This window comes from Mya arenaria, chromosome 3, assembly GCF_026914265.1.
Source record: "Mya arenaria isolate MELC-2E11 chromosome 3, ASM2691426v1".
Lineage (NCBI taxonomy): Eukaryota > Metazoa > Mollusca > Bivalvia > Myida > Myidae > Mya > Mya arenaria.
The window spans coordinates 40,709,608-40,727,254 of record NC_069124.1 but is presented as its reverse complement, the minus strand read 5'-3'; the positions used below and the strand labels follow the sequence as shown (position 1 = coordinate 40,727,254).

Here is a 17,647-nt window from a genome sequence, read left to right as displayed (position 1 = left end):
CATCATCCTGACATATACTTTACATTGTGAAAATAAAAAAGTTTCATCAAAGAGATTTTGGGCAAGATTTTGGACGAAAGCTTATGATTTTATAATGTTAAAAATAACGTTGTTATAAACGAATATTCACGTGTGTGTTTTGCATTGAAAGGCCGGTTATCTAACAGAAAAGATCTGAAATCACTTAAGTGGTATGCAAATTTTCACTTAACGCCGTGTTAGGCCATAAAATTCACAAATCACTTATTCGCTCGTGCTGGGAATGTGATTATATTTCTAGAAGTTAAGTGTGAAATTTAGTTATTTTAAGGAAAGCCATCCATCATAAATACAAAAAAATGGTACTAGAAACGTTTCAATTGAAAGTAAAAAAATATAAAGTTTTCACTGATAGCTTTTTTATACAGGCATGATGTTATTAAAGAAACAAATTTATAAAATTGCTTTATAATCATAGTTTTATTACCTACCTTTCATATATCATATCAAAGTACTAGCGTCAGTATGATATTATTCAGAAATTGAAGCCATGCAAAAACAATATAATGGTCAACAAATATATTTTTTTCTTAGAAATAACTTCGATTTTAATAAAATATATGTATCTAAAATGACAAAACATTTTTTCATCGTATTGTTGAACGGCTTACCTGAAATCGAATTGTAGGTCAGCGTATAAGCTTATTCGAATCCTAACTGAGCCCGTGTCCTGGGTATAAGCCAGTACTGAGCCCGTGTCCTGGGTATAAGCCAGTACTGAGCCCGTGTCCTGGGTATAACCTAACTGAGCCCGTGTCCTGGGTATAAGCCAGTACTGAGCCCGTGTCCTGGTATAAGCCAGTACTGAGCCCGTGTCCTGGGTATAAGCCAGTATTGAGCCCGTGTCCTGGGTATAAGCCAGTACTGAGCCCGTGTCCTGGGTATAACCTAACTGAGCCCGTGTCCTGGGTATAAGCCAGTACTGAGCCCGTGTCCTGGGTATAAGCCAGTACTGAGCCCGTGTCCTGGGTATAAGCCAGTACTGAGCCCGTGTCCTGGGTATAAGCCAGTACTGAGCCCGTGTCCTGGGTATAAGCCAGTACTGAGCCCGTGTCCTGGGTATAAGCCAGTACTGAGCCCGTGTCCTGGGTATAAGCCAGTACTGATGTGTTTTTAAAAGGCCAAAAGAAAATTTGGCCATCATATCAAACAGCGTATGAACAAGTATCTTAAAATTATAAGTACGATGATCTTCCATGGCCGATAGTGTAAGATAGGTTCATCCTTACCTCGGGTTTATGGAAGGGATTAGGGTGTTTTGCGGAAACAAAGTTTACCGAGTTTCCGCAGAACACCCTGCGCGACGGTTTGGACGAACCTATATTACACCAACGGCTATAGTAAATGCATTTTCTCCCATCTCAGATGAACAAAATATAGTCAAAATGTATTTTTAATTTTTTTATCGTACGTTTTTTTTTATATTTGCTCGTGGACATTACGAGGATTGCAGCATGGCCAAAAAAAAATGATCTACTCATCTGGAAGGGAGAAAAAGCAATCCAATTATATGTGAAGAGTGTCGAAAAATAAATTGTAATTTAACATTCCCTAGAAGACCAATAAATCTATTTGTTTCGGAAAAGATATTCTATCCACTCTGAAGTATCAGTTCGAAAATTGTGTCGCACGATATGACAGTCATCAGTGTTGGGGTTCGTACCGACAACTGCTTTAAATTTGTGGCAAGGTAATCCGATCTGTACCAATGAATGACATTTAAAGTCGGAGTCGGGACAAAATCTGTATATTTTAGAAGCGACCGACCTTAACCTGTGATGTTGACCTTGGGATAGGTGCCTTCAATGGCTGTGCCAAGTAACCTCCAAGCAGCTCGGAGTAACAGTCCAGAAAAGAACTGTACGAAGCTATGCTGAATGTATGAGAAATAAACACTAGATGCGACCTTGACCTTTCACATTGGTGCCAGGTTTAATACAATGTATTAAGAAATCGGTCTAACAGTGGTTTATTTTGGGTCATTTTAACCATCATATACTAAGAGACTAAATGTACATCCCGACGTCGACTTCATCTCACAAAGTGATCTGAATAAACTAGTATGTTTATCATTTCTCTAGGACTACGTTTAGAGCCAGCATACGAGAATTATGGCACCGATACCGACGACAGATGACCCCTGACTGTGTGATCATATTGTGTAACAAGCCAGAGTGCCTCGGAGCGAACGTCAACGCCCATATGCACAGGCTACCCTTTTCCTCAAACCTGTGATGAAACTAAGCCTAAAACAGTTTCAAGTTGTTGAAAATGTTATAAAATTCAGGCGATCGCATATCTGCTATGTTTTAATTGACTTGAATGCGTCGCTTAGGACTCACGAGGTAATAGGCGAAAACTGATCTATAAATTAGCATTTTTTCTCAAAAAGTAGGAAAAAATGCCTTTTTTAAAGTTGGAACTCTGCGGACAAAACAGAAACGTCACGTATTGGTTGTGCTTTACATGAGCGTATTGTGTGTGATTTCAGTTGAATATCATGAACTGTTTTGAGTAATGGCCAACTTAGTGTTCACGACGTGGACGTACCCTCCGACAACGACGCCAAGGCAATGACCTCGACACCAACAAACCAGATAAAGTAACCGTTATGAAACATTCATTAAGTCATATTACGAACAATTTTAACCAGTGATAGAAATAATATGTACAAGCAGTATATTACCACTAAGGCTTCATATTTGGTTTCTGATTTCGACGTAAATTTAAGCACTTGCCCTTTCGCAGAAATATAAAAATTGTGTACGCCCGGGTGTACTGTAGTTTGCCTAGGTACGCCCCAGGACTCTTTGGAGCTTAATGTTAGGTACTGGAAGTCTCAGTCGTCTTAGAAGGAACGTTTTCCAGAAGAAGAAAAGCAAGAAAAGTATAGTTTTGTCACTCTATTCTACACTATTTAACAATTACTACACTCAAAATGTACATGATGATACAGTTGTATAGTGCGCAAGAGAAAACAATAAGTGAACTTAGTGAAAATGACAACGAAATGACACTAAATAGACTTTAGCACCATGATTTGTTATACTTGTTTACAGAATCGTGAGACGTGTGTTTAAAAAAAATACCAGAAAAAACACAAATAATATAGCATAAAATCAACAAAGCTTATAGCTACTAATAGGCAAAAAGGCTTAAAAAATAATACTGGTAAATGAATTGAAGACAAGGAAAATAAACAAATAATAAATACTTCCTGAGTTATTGGCAAACAAAGGCATGAAAAAAATCGGTTACAAAAACACTGAATGAAAAAGATAGCCATGTTTTGACGATCATCGTAATGATAAGTTTTAACAGCGATACAATGCCGCTGTCCTTTCAAATGAAATGCATTATGTACATAGAAACGGAACTATCGAAACACGCAATAAATCATTAACAAACGAAACAAAACAGCATAGTTCAAAACAAAATACATAAGACAGTAATCAATATAACGAAAAAAAGAAATATCACAGACAGAAATGAAGATCAAATAAATACAAATATCAAAAACTGAACCTAACAGAAAGCAAATAACCAAACACATGAGTCATTCTTTGGCTAAAATCCGGATATTGGTGTAACTAATACACAAACTGAATTTCACACAAGTGGCTGTCCCTACAACCAAATGACAGGACATTTCGTCCCATTCAGGGGAAGCAATTCGTACATTTTTATCTTTAAAAAGTGATTGAAAAAATGTTGAGTGCAGTTTCATGTCCTATTGTTTTAAGACTTATACCGAGCTTACAAAAAACATTTAACATGTTTCTAATTATCATAATATCAGCCATGATCATGTTTCAGCTTTTACAAAACCATTACCATTTATTAACGTCAGCCATAGTAATATTATCAACAGATTGTAATGAAGAAAGATACACAGTGTCAAATTTCACTTGTCTCCTCGCTTGACCCGGGTGTATATTATGAATGGTATTCTGGGTAAGCGACCCTAGAGGGCGCTTCTTAATCTGGGTGTCATTGAAATATTTCCCAGTGATATTTTCAGCGTCAATTCTAGGCACCGCCGGTTTGCTATTTTCACACAGGCCTAGCGCCAATGGACGAATCTTCATCGGCGATGAAGGTTTCAACTGTTTTGGAGATCTTTTAACCGGTGATGATTTTGGAGAATTTACAACAGGCCTCTTTGGTGCCATACGAATGTCGTTGTATCTTACTCCTGTTTGATTTACAGTGTCACATTTCTCTAACACAGCACTCATGTCAACCATCTTTGGCTTTCCACTACTAGTGTACATGATGTTTGATTGAATCTCATTTTGATTGTCTGAGTCATGTTTTGGATGAATTGGCTTTTCCTCTACCTTGAATGCCTCGCTTTCCTCAGTTTTCAACAGGCCTTCGACCGCCATTGTATCTTCACTCCTACGCTGTGGCGTTTCCGTAATTCTCTTAAACGTTTCCATAGCAACCTCGTTATCTGACCTTGACCTCTCCGTGTTTTCACTCGATTTCTCATCAAGGGCAATGACCGCGCTGCTGGGTTCGACCGTCGAACTCGCGTTCTCATTCTTGAACTTGAATTGTCGTTTGTCATGGCAGCGGTTGATGGCAGGATTATATGGGTGATTCTGCTGCAGATGCTTAAAATGCTCTTCCGGGTCATGGGTGGAATGCCCGCAGTCTTCACAAACGTACACCTGTGAAAAATAAGAAAATATGAGTTTTTTGTTTTAATATTATTAGAACAAGTTCGAAGTTCTTATACGATACATATTTTCTCTAACTTTAAAACTGATTTTCCTCAAAGCGTTAGTAACACTTTTAGCTATAAAACGTAAATATTAGAAACTGTGATCTGATATTTAGTAACCAGGCTTATATCACTGGTTTCGAGATATTTACCCAAAGATTAGTTCAGTCCAAGACAAAAAATAAAAGTTGTCAAAACTGTCAATCTGTGTGAGTGCAGCTTAAATGTCAAAATAAAATAGTTTTTGTCTTGATTGATACATTGATAAGAAAATTATTTTGAATAGCACACTGTAATATATATCTAAATACTTTTTACATAAGAAATTAATTCGCATAATTAAGACATATATTACTTCCGACAACTTTTAGATCGTCACAATCAAATTGACTGACAATTAATTTGCGATCCATTGTATGATTTGATATGGCTATTTACTCTGTTACAATGTGTGCATCAAGTTAAGTGCTAAATTTCAGATATCAAATATGTGACCAACTCCCATATCTTATTTTATGAGATTACAAGATCTATATATCTAGAAATTCAATTAGCAATACAGCCGAAATATATAATAAATCTATTCTATATAATTATTTATTATAATGATTTTTGATAAAACGGAATTTGATATTACAATTGCCCATACAACGCCGTTTTATCAGAACTATAAATCAAACGAGGACGAACATCGACGAAACTTGTAGCGAAGTATGGATGTTACCTCTGCAATTTCTCGTTTGCTAGTAATATGTCCTTGTGTGCATGTTTGTTAGAGCTTGTATTACTTTAATACGATTTATTGAGTCTCGAGACTTTGTTCTTGCATAAATTAGTCTCTAAATACGCTAATTGGAGACCACGCCAAAAAGCATATCCATATGTTATATATTTTTTTAATTCTTAGACAAAACATTTTTCCTACCTTATTCCTTCTCTGTTTGTACCCATAAGGCAGCTCTACCCCGTGCACTTTGCGAGTGTGCGACTCAAGCGAACATCGCTGCGTGAATGACTTGTCACATGACGGGCACTTGTACGGCTTCACACCTGAAATATGACGTCATCAAAATATTAAAAACACGTCATCAATGGTATAAGCTATAAGGCAAATGGTGGGAACGATGTCACAATTCCTATTATTACGTTATACATATTCGTTACGATAATGTGTGGATGCGTCACATAAGGGGCATTTAAATCGTTTCAATGCCGTCACTTGACGTTGTCGGCTTTGAAACACCGTTTAAGGAAACTCTGCCGAAAGGGGCACTACATTTAGCGGGAATAAGGCTCTGTAAATTATTTGTATAATGAGTATATTTTCAGCTTGCCTCTGCATAAAGTTAAATGCGGCAACGTCTTGCATACCAGGTGCAAAGGAGAGCCTCCTTGTTAAAATAATATTTATTGTTCAATTAGGCCTAATATGTCAACACGTGAGCAGCCATAGCCTTCGATAGATCCACCTGTTGAGTGTGCCTTTAAATCATATTCAATAAAAAGCTTTTGTTCATTAGCATAGCGTAGCCGAGGTTTGAAAAAAATAAATAACTGATCAAACGAGAATATGGCCGACACTTGACGTCGGGTGACCGTAAATTAACAGGTCGTGAAAACAAATGTAACAGAAGACGCAATATTTCACAAAACCTTAAGAAAAACGTTGACATGTCTGCGCACCATAAACTGCAATTTCCATACAAGATGTATCGTATTGTGTTTTAATTTATTCTGAAAAAGAATACCGTAGTTGACCATTATGAATGTATGATATCGTCTGTGTTTTATTGCACGCCGAAAACAGCGTCAAAATGATATTGCAGTCAACGTTTTGAATTATGTAAACTTGTCTGTTTCACTGATTTTTACTGAAACGGGCTAAGGATACTAGATTCATTCTTGAAAAAAAACCATAACAAAAACGTATTTATATTTAAGATCATCAGGGTATACGACCGGTAAGTATTGTCAATTACTGAGTGAAATCTAAATGAATGAAATGAACTAATGACTGAGAAAGGATACACAGAATGTTCAAAGAAGATCACTAAGGGCGTTCAAGCGTTGGTGTGATATTAAAGCTTTATAGATACCTGGATTCGTCAACAAAAGAAAGCGTGCTGTGGTTGTTAAAAATGACAAACCATGTTATAACTTCCGTGCGATGCTATCTGACTGGTTATGACCTACACTATTCAAAGTACATCATTTTATTTGCCAATTCATTTAACAAATGTTGCATTGTAACCAATAGATATCGACTTCGTCGACTACTGCATATCATAATTTTAAAAATATGAGCTAGCTAATGTTCCTCGCGGTATTGTCGGTTTTTATACCCAAAAACATTTTAACAATTATTAACAAACCGCTACCATAACAACCTCTATTCCACCTGCGAATTTTTAGTCTTCTTTACAGCACCCATACTAAATATGTAATTACAATGCATATAATGTTGACAACATTTACATAATGTATGTTGTCAGTCTGCGGCATGGCGATAAAACCTGCTAATAGTCCTACTTATTTTCAAAATATCTTGATAGTCGATCACCTTGCATTGTCATGATGTTTTTGAGTCTGCTTGTAATTAAACAACTTGTCTTACTTACTTTCGTAATATCAGATGACTGATAACCTTACATTGTCATAAAGTTTGGAGGCTGCATTTTTATGAAAAAATATGCCAAGTGCTACCTCCTAACGGTTGCATGGTAAATCATTTTTATGGGGAGGGGTATATTCAGTTTATGGAGTGACACGACACTTTAAGAGGGTTTGGCACGACCTTGACATGTTTTGTGGCGTTTTGCGGAGTTAATTTGCATTCATATCTCTACTATTGCATTATAGAATTTCCATTGAATCAAAATACAGCTGAATTCTAATTATTTATATAAGACTTTAGACTACATGCTCATATCATCAGTATGAACGATATACGCTATCATAGAGACTACATCATCACCTCATCAATATATACGGTATACGCTTCCATAGAGAGTGTATGATTACATCATCAGTATAGACGATATACGCTTCCGTAGCTACCATATGGGCGGCAATATTTTAGAAAGTACATAAAACCTTGAACAAAACGGGATCGGTTTGTAAGGTAAGACACCTATTTCAATTCAGATTTTAAGCATGAAATTCTTTGCCATAACTCGTTTTAATAGCTTATCATTCTGAGATTTGTATCCGCATTTAACTATCGCGGTGATTTACTGTTATAAAGCGGGTATATAACATCAAATGGGTACCCTCTTAATATCTAGGAGAACAATAACATTTGCATGAATTGTCGCATATTAATATTCCGGCAGGGTTTTAATTGTGGTAAGTTTTGTCAGCGGAATATAGTATTCCCTCACTTACAGTATTTAATGGCTCAAGATGCTATCTTTTGTATGACCGTTTGTATTCAATGAAATTTATTATTGTAATAAGTGTCACTCATTTAACATATAATGTGTCCGCTCTCTAAGATTAAACTCCTAGTTTCCTGGGAATAAATACATAAAGTTTGCAACATCATCCAATTAAAAAAATACGGAAAGTGGTGTGCAAAAAAAATGGAAAATGATACACTTCTATAAATCATACACTTTATCTCTTTTGTGTACATGTATAATAATGAAAATACATTCACATGGTAAAGATGGGAAAGTTATATCAAGGTCAATGATCCTTTTATTCCAACGCTTCTAGGAGACCTTAGCGCTTACACGAGTCATTAAAGCTCTCTAACTCTAGTGTTTCAATACATAACATGAATATAATGCTATCTTATGGTATCTGACGTCATCTTAACGTATCTCACCTGTATGTATCCGCGTGTGACGTTTCAGGTCGAACGTATCGTTGAACCCCTTGCCGCAGAACGTGCACAGGTAACGTTTGACGTCACTGTGGCACTTGAGGTGACGGTTGAGCAGACGTTGGAGGGTGAACTCTTTCTTGCAGAACTTGCAGATGAACATTGACGTATCTTTGGAAACTGTAAATGCAAAATTCGAAACGCTTAGTATTTAACTTCAAACACCCGTTAATACGTTATGTAAAAATGAAATAAGCACTGCCTCTATATAGAAGTATATGATAGAAGTTGACATGGCATCTTTAATCATTTTGGTATTCGTTTAAATAATGGTTCATTGGTAATATTTGTTTATCTTAATTCTGCATTTAAATGATTTCGTTACTCATGTTTTTAAAAATAAAGACAAATGTGTTTCTTTTCCGATAACAAGGTCATTAATATCAAATATCCACATGCCCTCTTGGGGTTCATGGAACGAGCATTCGTTCACAAAGACATTTTTTAAACTCGTGTCATTTCAAAATATTAATTTCATTTTTTTTCAAAGGGGCCACAATGATGAAATTGTGAACAGTATAAGCTATGACCCGTTGATTAATATCTCACGAAGATTACTGAATAGAAAAAGGTATGGCAGGCCGTTCAACACGACCTGGCGACCATGTCATTCAATAGATTCATCAATTGGGCTCCCCTTTTTGACCGAGCCCCGACGCCTCGGGCGCAAATTACTGGGTAACGGTAATTGATTACATGGGAAAATGCTAATTTCCGTTGCCCCTCGCACGGACACAGGATTAAATCGAATCTCGTCAGAATTATTTCTTTTGCATGCAGACTACCCACATAAAATGAACGTCCGGTCAGACGAAATTCAAAGTTTCAGCAGACAGTTGTCAAATAATTTTCGGCAGACTATGGTTGAAAATTTCAACAGGCTCCAAATGGGCAGTGGGCGTTTCTTGGTGGAATGTTTTCTATCGATCTGGATTTCAGCATTAAATTAAACCCGTTACGTGAAAGGGTCATTTTTATCGCAAGCACGTGACCCCTGACAACAGATGGCGTGTTTGTCTTGTCGTCTGCTGACAGTTGTGAAAATAATGGGCTCGCTTTTCAAACCTGCCCAAGACATGGACCCTAATTGGCGAAAATAAGACAGGCTTTAAAATGTAATGTTTTATTTGAAAACGGCGGTCAGTTTGCCCTTGAATAAAAGGTCGAACCGTTTTAAGGAGCATATGTTCTTTAGAAAAACGGTACATTATCCTGTGCGCGAGTAGACCGAAAGAAAATAGCCGCCTTCCGTCTAGGGTAATAATCGGCCACTCTGAACAATTGGAGCGACTTTTAAAGGCCATGAACGCCCCTATTGAAAACCTATTTGTAAATGACATGTGTTTAAAAGAGAATTAAATTTCAATCATTATCATTTAAAAGCAACAGGTTGCGCGAGGTCGGAGGCGCGAGATTTAAATCAAATCTGACCGTTACGAGACCGTTTTTGGCGCGCGTAACTGTAGCCATGCTTGAATTTAAATACATTTTATGTTAGAGGTTTGAACTTTTAAACTTGCTTGTAAAACCGATCTTTCAAGATACATAGCAAAGTACGTTTTAATGTTTTAGCACCTAAACTATTCAAAAATAATCTCTTACAGCCAACAAATGTCTTTACAAACGAACTATATGAACAAGTAATATATATATTATTATAAGTATTTTCGCCTGACGGTGCCTACCTGACTCATCGGGGAAGTCCTGTGCTTTGGGCGCCTGGAAAGACGGGTTTTTGATGCCGTAACCGCCGTTGATAACTTCCAGACCCACCTGGGGAGGCTGCGCCTGCAAAGGAAACAGATTTGTTAACTTACAATTTTCTCTTTTATTTCCATCAAACACATTAGGAGTTTGTGCCTGAATCCGCGCTTTCTAATGTAAGAAAGCCATCTTTAAAGGTATCAGACCCACAAATATATGACTTTAGGATATCTGTGCAAAAATTGCGTGGAGTCACCACGCATCAAAACCCCACATTAAGGTGAATGGACTCATACGAGAACTTGCTTATTTGTATGACACTAAATGATTTCTAACTGCTAAATGTAAAATGAACAACAGTTACCTTCATCATGTAGAGAAGATCGTTCAACGGCGCCTTCTCTGTGTGGTAGGCGGGTGAGGCGAGTGGAGTCTGGTTTTGAAGGGCAGAAGTCCCAAGAGGGCGGCGGGGGTCCATTAGACTAGGTCGTAGCTGCTCCACTTGTGGTTTTGTCTCAACCGGATGTCGGAGAGACTCTTCGCGCGTCGATAACGAATTGTTGGTAGGGTAGGGTTTTGAGTCTAAGGACTGAGCGGAAGTCGGGATAAAGGGCTTCGGTGACGTCATCTCCATTTTCATTGCATGCGCAGTCAGTGGGTTCAAATATGGTGTAGTGTAACCGTAGGCCTGTAATAACCGAGGGTCGTATTGTGACGATGGAAATCTGTGAGGAATATGTCCCGTCATGTATGGTAGTTTGTAACCATCTTGGTCGCGATAAATGTCAGAGGTAGGATTAAATGCCTGGCTTGGCCTCTGAGCAAACTGTCCTATTTTGAATTGCTCCAATTTTGTTAAAAACGGGGCTTGGACCTGTTGCGTATGATCAACAAACGTTTTCCTTTGACTAGATTCCTGTGATGACTTGAATGCTTCCCGTTCTTGCAGTTGGTAACCAGACGGATATCTCATGCCATCAATTGGCGACCTTGACCCTGATATTCTGTCTTCAGGCACGTGCCATGTTTTGCCTACGCCGACGACTCTGTGGTTTTCTAATGCTAGGTTAGGATTGAACACTTTGGTGTACTGTGCGGGAAATGTTTCTTTCGAATCCCTTGTGTAAGTAGTTTTGAGATTTTCAGATTGTTTGTCGCATCTCGTATTCACCTTAAACGGAAATTCTCCAAATGTTTCCAACTTTCCTTCACTTCTACTACGCATGTGAATGCTATCGGGCGTGCCAGCTCTTTCCCCTTCTAAAAGTGAGATACCTTCGTCCACTGACCGGGAAAGCGGCGTTCCACGATGGGTAAACGTTGAAATCGCCGGCAATGTGTCTTTCCGAGTGATGTCATTTGGCAACACATTTGGCAACTTGGACGTCATAATTGCGTGGTGCCTCGCCCATGTCTCTTTCACAGCCTCGATTCGACTTTTCGAAACTCCCGGTAAAGAGTCGCTGTGAAATATGGCCTGTGGAATCGTACTTCTCACTTTCTTTGACATTTCACACCGATGTTGCTTTTTGAGACTTGTTGGTGTAGGCGGGCAGCTATTTGATCGTTGTCTTACGATGACTTCATCAATGACGTCAACATCTCTGACCGGCGTGCGTGCTCTATTCTCGTGAATATCAGCACTTGTGGCAGCTTTGTGTTGTTGCTTGTAGCTATGTTTTAAAGGTAGTCGATGACCAACTGGCGCGTCATAAGAAACAATCTTTGGGTATAGCATTTCTCCACTAGGGTTTCGTGTTTTCTGACTGGATGAAACGCTGCATTTCTCAATGTCTACATTCTTTGGTTTAACGGTGTTCAAGTTTGGTACAATACGCCTTCTTTCTATGACAAAATCATTGGCAGCACTGGTAACTGGCGACACAAATTTCCCAGGAATCCCGGTCTCCTGAAACGCCATGTTAGGTGAAGGGCAGGGCGAATTCTTTGGCGTTGAGGCACTCAATGGTTCTGGCGCTGGCAAAAGCCACCTTGGCGTGAACTGGGTTTCTATGCTTACGGCTTTCGGAACCGATATTCTGAGCTCAGAATTTGGTGTGGTAGATATATGTTGGCTTTGCGTGTTACTCGAAATTGTCTGAGAAACTGTATAATTCACACCACAAGATTTAGGGATTGAGTTAGTGTTTGATTTCGCTGCCATACTATCTTGGTTGTACACGAGTTCTGACTTATTCCTTCGTTCAATATGCCAATCTTGACTGCTTGAGCCGTAATTGGAACGCAATAACATTGGAGAACACATCTCAGGAGCGCTGGTAATTTCAGCTTTCTTTTCACTAGAAATACCGTTATCAAGTTCATATGGTCTAAACAGGAATGGTTTCTTCTTACTTCCGGTAGACTTTGGTGTCGGCACTCCGTGTCGCGGGGGAGTAATGACGTCATAGTCACTGGATACCAGCATATTCAGGGCTTTGGTCAATAAAAATCCCGTGCTTTCACCACCGGAAGTCGTATAGTGATCCTTTTTCCGGTCTGGTGTAAAAGGTACAAGTCCATTTGAATTGGAAACCATGGTTTGTATTCCACTATTTAAGTCATGTGTTCTCACGTGAGTAGAAGATTTAACTCTATTTGTTTCATTCGATGATGTACTTTCACTAGTAACCACCATTTTGCTACTGTCAGCTCTCGCTCGGTCTCCCGCCAAAACTGTTGCTCGTTTGTCGTCTGCGCAACGATTTTCAATTTCCCACCCAGAAACGTCAGGTGAATTTCTTAATGGCTCCATTTTTTTCAAAGGTACTGAAAAGACAGAAAATATATGATTAAAATCACTAAAGCAACAGATTCATAAAAAACTGCTACATGAGATGAATGTGTATTTGTTACTGGTACGAGATGGCTTCCTTCTGCAAAAGAAACGCCCAGTTACTGCTAAGTCGTCATAAAAATGTCCCCGGGATTAGGACCTGAATGATTCGGGTGTCGAAATTAGCGAATGCATTACCATTAACTGGTATAGCCAATGGTAGTTTAGCGGACACCTAATACCTTTGGATGAACGGGCTAGAAGAAATAAATAACTTTTTCAATTTAAATGCTAACAGAAGACATTTCGGAACTCAAAATTGTGACATACAGCAGTCTAAAAACATTAAAAATTCGCGTTTTAATTAAGTTCAAAACCCGCAAAGGGACATGTGTTTTTCGAGAACCAATGGACAATAGTTCGCACCTTGTCGTCTGCTGATTTGCCTGTTGAATTAGCAGACGATGAACACGAGCACGCGCTAATCTGCAGACACAATCGTGCCGTTTGGTCTATTGTGATGCTGCCTCCATATATCAAGTATGTCCATCATTTTAATTTTCCTCCCGCCAACTAGGTTGCTACAGTTGTCGTTTTAAGAAAAGAATGCAGGTTTTGTTTGTTTATATTTTTGTATCCTTGTCGAGCGATGTTTGTACAATTGTCGTCTGATGGGGCGATAATGACACAGAATGAAACCAGAAATTATCTTCAAATTCTTTTACATTTTCGGCTATGTTATAACAATGGAGACGGGCCAACTTCTGTTTTCCCTGTGACATAGGTAGTCCCCCCGTGATCTTTATCGCATCAGATAAAAGAAATAACAATACAATTGAGATACAGTTTAGCGCGCGCCGCGTTATATTTCTAACGGAAATGAACCGAAAAAGATACTATTAAGGGTTAATCTTAAGTTCATCGCGCGCCAAATTATTTGTTCAAGATCCTTAGGTAACAAAAGTGTATAATGATTTTACAAATAAGTAAACTATGGACGATCATTGAATTTAAGTACTTTGGTAAATGTTCCGCAATAAAGTATTGTAAAAGTTCTACGCTGTCCTCATGGCTGGGGGAGGGGGTAAAATAGCTCGAATCGATAACAGAACAGAATGTTCAGAAAACACAATATAAGAACTTAGACCAGCGAATACCATTCCTGAGTTTCAACATCACAATTCAAATTTTAGAATAATCCTGATCGATCATTTCTGACAGAAGTGTAGGTTAATAATAATGTCCAAAAAATGCGCATTGCCGTCTATCAAAGAACATTCATCCATCGTTAAAACACATTGAATGTCAATACCAAGATTCCTTTTTTTCTGTGTTTATTTTAGAGTTAGATAGAAAAAGAATGCGGCGCCTAAAGGGAGGCTACCCGCAAAACAGCTAAACGCATTGAAGTCGAGTTATGTATCTTGAACTATCTTCCACCATGAAGATTGAATAAAATGTATACATTTTTGCTATAAAATGTTATGTACGTTGTTTAGTAATCTTATAAAAAATACTAGTGAAAGCTTGATAAAGATGATATTTTAAGATCTCCAAAGTGTTAAATATTAACTGTATTAAGTATTAACATAAATAAATAATGAAACCAAAATATAATACAATATTCTGTAGAGTAAAACGTATCAAACTTTTGGCACCTTGTGAAACATCCTTAAAGAATAACTAAATCAAACACAGTATAAGACAGAGTATAAGAAAGCATGATACTTACATCTTGTATTAATACATCCTGTACGCACAACCGATCTTAACACTATGAACTGCTAAGTCAGAATGAACTACGAACACCAAAAGATCAGATAAATAGCCTCCAATAAAATAAAGTGTCTCTAATGTAACAATTCTAATTTTTTCGCCATAAAACTTGACCATTACCCCTATCTTAGATCGAAATTAGCCATAAATAAAATTATATCAATTGTTACTAATAAGTGTATGACAGCTTTTGACGTTTACTAATGACCATTTCAAAAAGTTCGTATCTGTAATAAGTTAAAGCTAAGACATTGCCTGGAGACATAGGAGTCTTCCTTGACCGAGCTTTTATCACAAAAGGTTGTCCGGCCGAAATATACAGGTTAATTAATCGAAATAATCTAATCAAGAAGTCACATCGTTCGAGCTGTCAAATATGTGAAGGGGTCGGCCCCCTAAACATGTCCATCCATCAAAAATATCAACTCCGTGTAAAACAGAAACATACCCGAGGGGTCAAAGGTCCCTTAGTAACCGTTCAATAACAGTTCACATTTCTTTCTTGCATTTTTATTTCGCAATATATTTTCGCCCATGTGCCCGTCAGAGCGATGAACTAATTTGCTATCCAAATATTTGAAAGGATCGGAAGTAACTAAGACCCCTTTCCGATGTGAGAAAGGGTTCACCTCAATGACCTTTTTGTGAAAACTGAGACCTTGGACTGGTCACTTTATGGTAACTGGCCGAAGGAATGAAAGCCGCATTCTACTGTCCGTTTTACGACATCAACCATTTAATTCGAAACGGTTATTTCAACTTGGGGTCAATTTCATGCCTTAAAAATTCAAGTATCTTTTTTGTTACGTGTTCTCAAATTTGGAGTCCCAAATTCTCATTGCAGTGTAAAAAGAACCTTGTAATTACGGGTGGTCAGATGATTTTGACGAAAGGATGCTACTTTCACGTGGAAGACGATAAAAACAGTCCTCAAATTAAGAAGGTGATAAAAAATTCATTCATTTTTTATGCAAATGCCTTTTGGGGAGGTTCGTATAGCCCCTCTTCAGCAGCGGAAGCGGCTGTCCCCTGCAGAATAAGGGCCCAGTGGTCATTAAAACGGATAACTCGGACAAGGCATTATCTGCAACCCCAAACCCCTAAAAAGAAAGGACGGTCGGGATGGACAGCGCCCTGAGTGACAGTGATGTATTAGGGTCCAATAGGGGCCGCTAGATGAGGAAAGTCGTGTATATATGATCACTTGTTTCCGTTGTTCAAGTGACAGGCTATTTTTCCAGTGTCGTTGATAATGAGACAATATTATCATTTCCTAAATACCTAGTCTTTATCTGACAGGGGCTACTCAAATTCGCACCGTCTTCGGATGTCAAGGACCCTTATATGGATTGACACATATATTGCGGAGAAGTGAGTGATTTTGAAATCCGTTCAGACCATTAAAACTGTCCCTGAAAACGTTTTGTTCCAAAAATGAATATAAATAAGGATTAAGTCATAAAGAGTTCTTAACATATAATTGCATATCAAACGACGCGATGCAAAATTATATATTTGAAGAAAAATTCAGTTTCACATTTTGTGCTTAAAACCCCCGACATCTGTTTAATTGGAAATCCATGTCTGCAAAAGAAGTATGAGAAATTCTATCAGACTGTTATGTAATTTCCACGGCATCTGTTTAATCCAACTATTTACATTCAATTCTCCTTCAACTCTTGAACCCTCGCCGGGCCCACAAATGTCATTAATTACCCCATGAGAACCGTTGCGCATGTGCAACCAATTTTGCGGTTGATATCTTGGAAATTTATCTCAAAGAGATGCTAGTATCTGGAACCGGAATTTTAGCGCCAAAAATGAACCATGAAAACCGTTAAAAAGTCTGCAATCATGAGTCTGCTTGCAACCGCTCTTTCACAATTATAATCAATTTTAAAAATGCTTGTCTAACTAAAGTTTCATTCTTCCTTTTTTGATAACGTTGAATATAATTATAATTTTGTTTGCCTCTGACAAAATACAACATAAAGCGGCAATATGAACCTTATTAATGATTTATCATCTCAAAATCTTAAATGTTCTGCTTAAAAGAATGGAAATCAATATCTTTGTTTTGTCGCGTGGGTATCGCAATGCCGTCTGTCACAAAATGTCGTCTGCGAATTCATTATTGTCTTTTGTTTGTACCGTTGGCACAATATAACGGTCCGAATCGATATTGAAAGGCTTTAGGGGACATCTGAAGCATGTACCGGGCTGTTACCAGCCTCCCTCGCAAAGGGAAACTCATCTCTCTGGACATTGTATTGTATTTCGTTCGTACCATACATGTGCATTAGTTGTTTGTCGTGTCACCAGTATTTGCCATAGCTATGTTCTTGGCTTAAATCAATAAAAAGATGTGTTATATGTATTGTTTTATCTCTCAGTCAGTGATATTTTCAAGATTCCATATCAACTTTAGTCGGTTGGGTATCTTTCTATCATAACATATTATTCACACTAGTGCACGGTGGCCAGAAATTGGCTTAGGATGAGCAATTTTAAATTTTGATAAGCTTAAAAAGAGCGGAAACTTCTACCTTCTGTACCCAGGGCGTATGGAACAGTGTATTAAATGAAACTATACATTGATCATTAGATGTTGACTCGATTTGGTAACGATACATTTATCAGATGTGTGACAGTTATTTGTTCTTTATCTGTAAACAAATGGTTACATTGCTACAGTATGGCTCAGTTCCAAGCTGCTGTCACATATGGTCCGATACCG

The 17,647-nt window shown here is 38.0% G+C and overlaps 1 protein-coding gene across 1 annotated transcript; it reads right to left on the bottom strand.

Annotated features, from left to right (window-relative positions):
- Window positions 1-646: 646 nt before the first annotated feature.
- LOC128226021 (uncharacterized) lies at window positions 647-12,897 on the bottom strand. Its single transcript, XM_052935919.1, has 7 exons — window positions 12,539-12,897; window positions 10,723-12,445; window positions 10,340-10,442; window positions 8,598-8,774; window positions 5,694-5,818; window positions 3,874-4,715; window positions 647-1,124 (listed from the first exon to the last, which is right to left on the bottom strand). Exons 1-7 carry the CDS (start codon window positions 12,895-12,897, stop codon window positions 647-649), a joined length of 3,807 nt encoding a protein of 1,268 aa, XP_052791879.1.
- Between the last annotated feature and the right edge of the window lie 4,750 nt (window positions 12,898-17,647).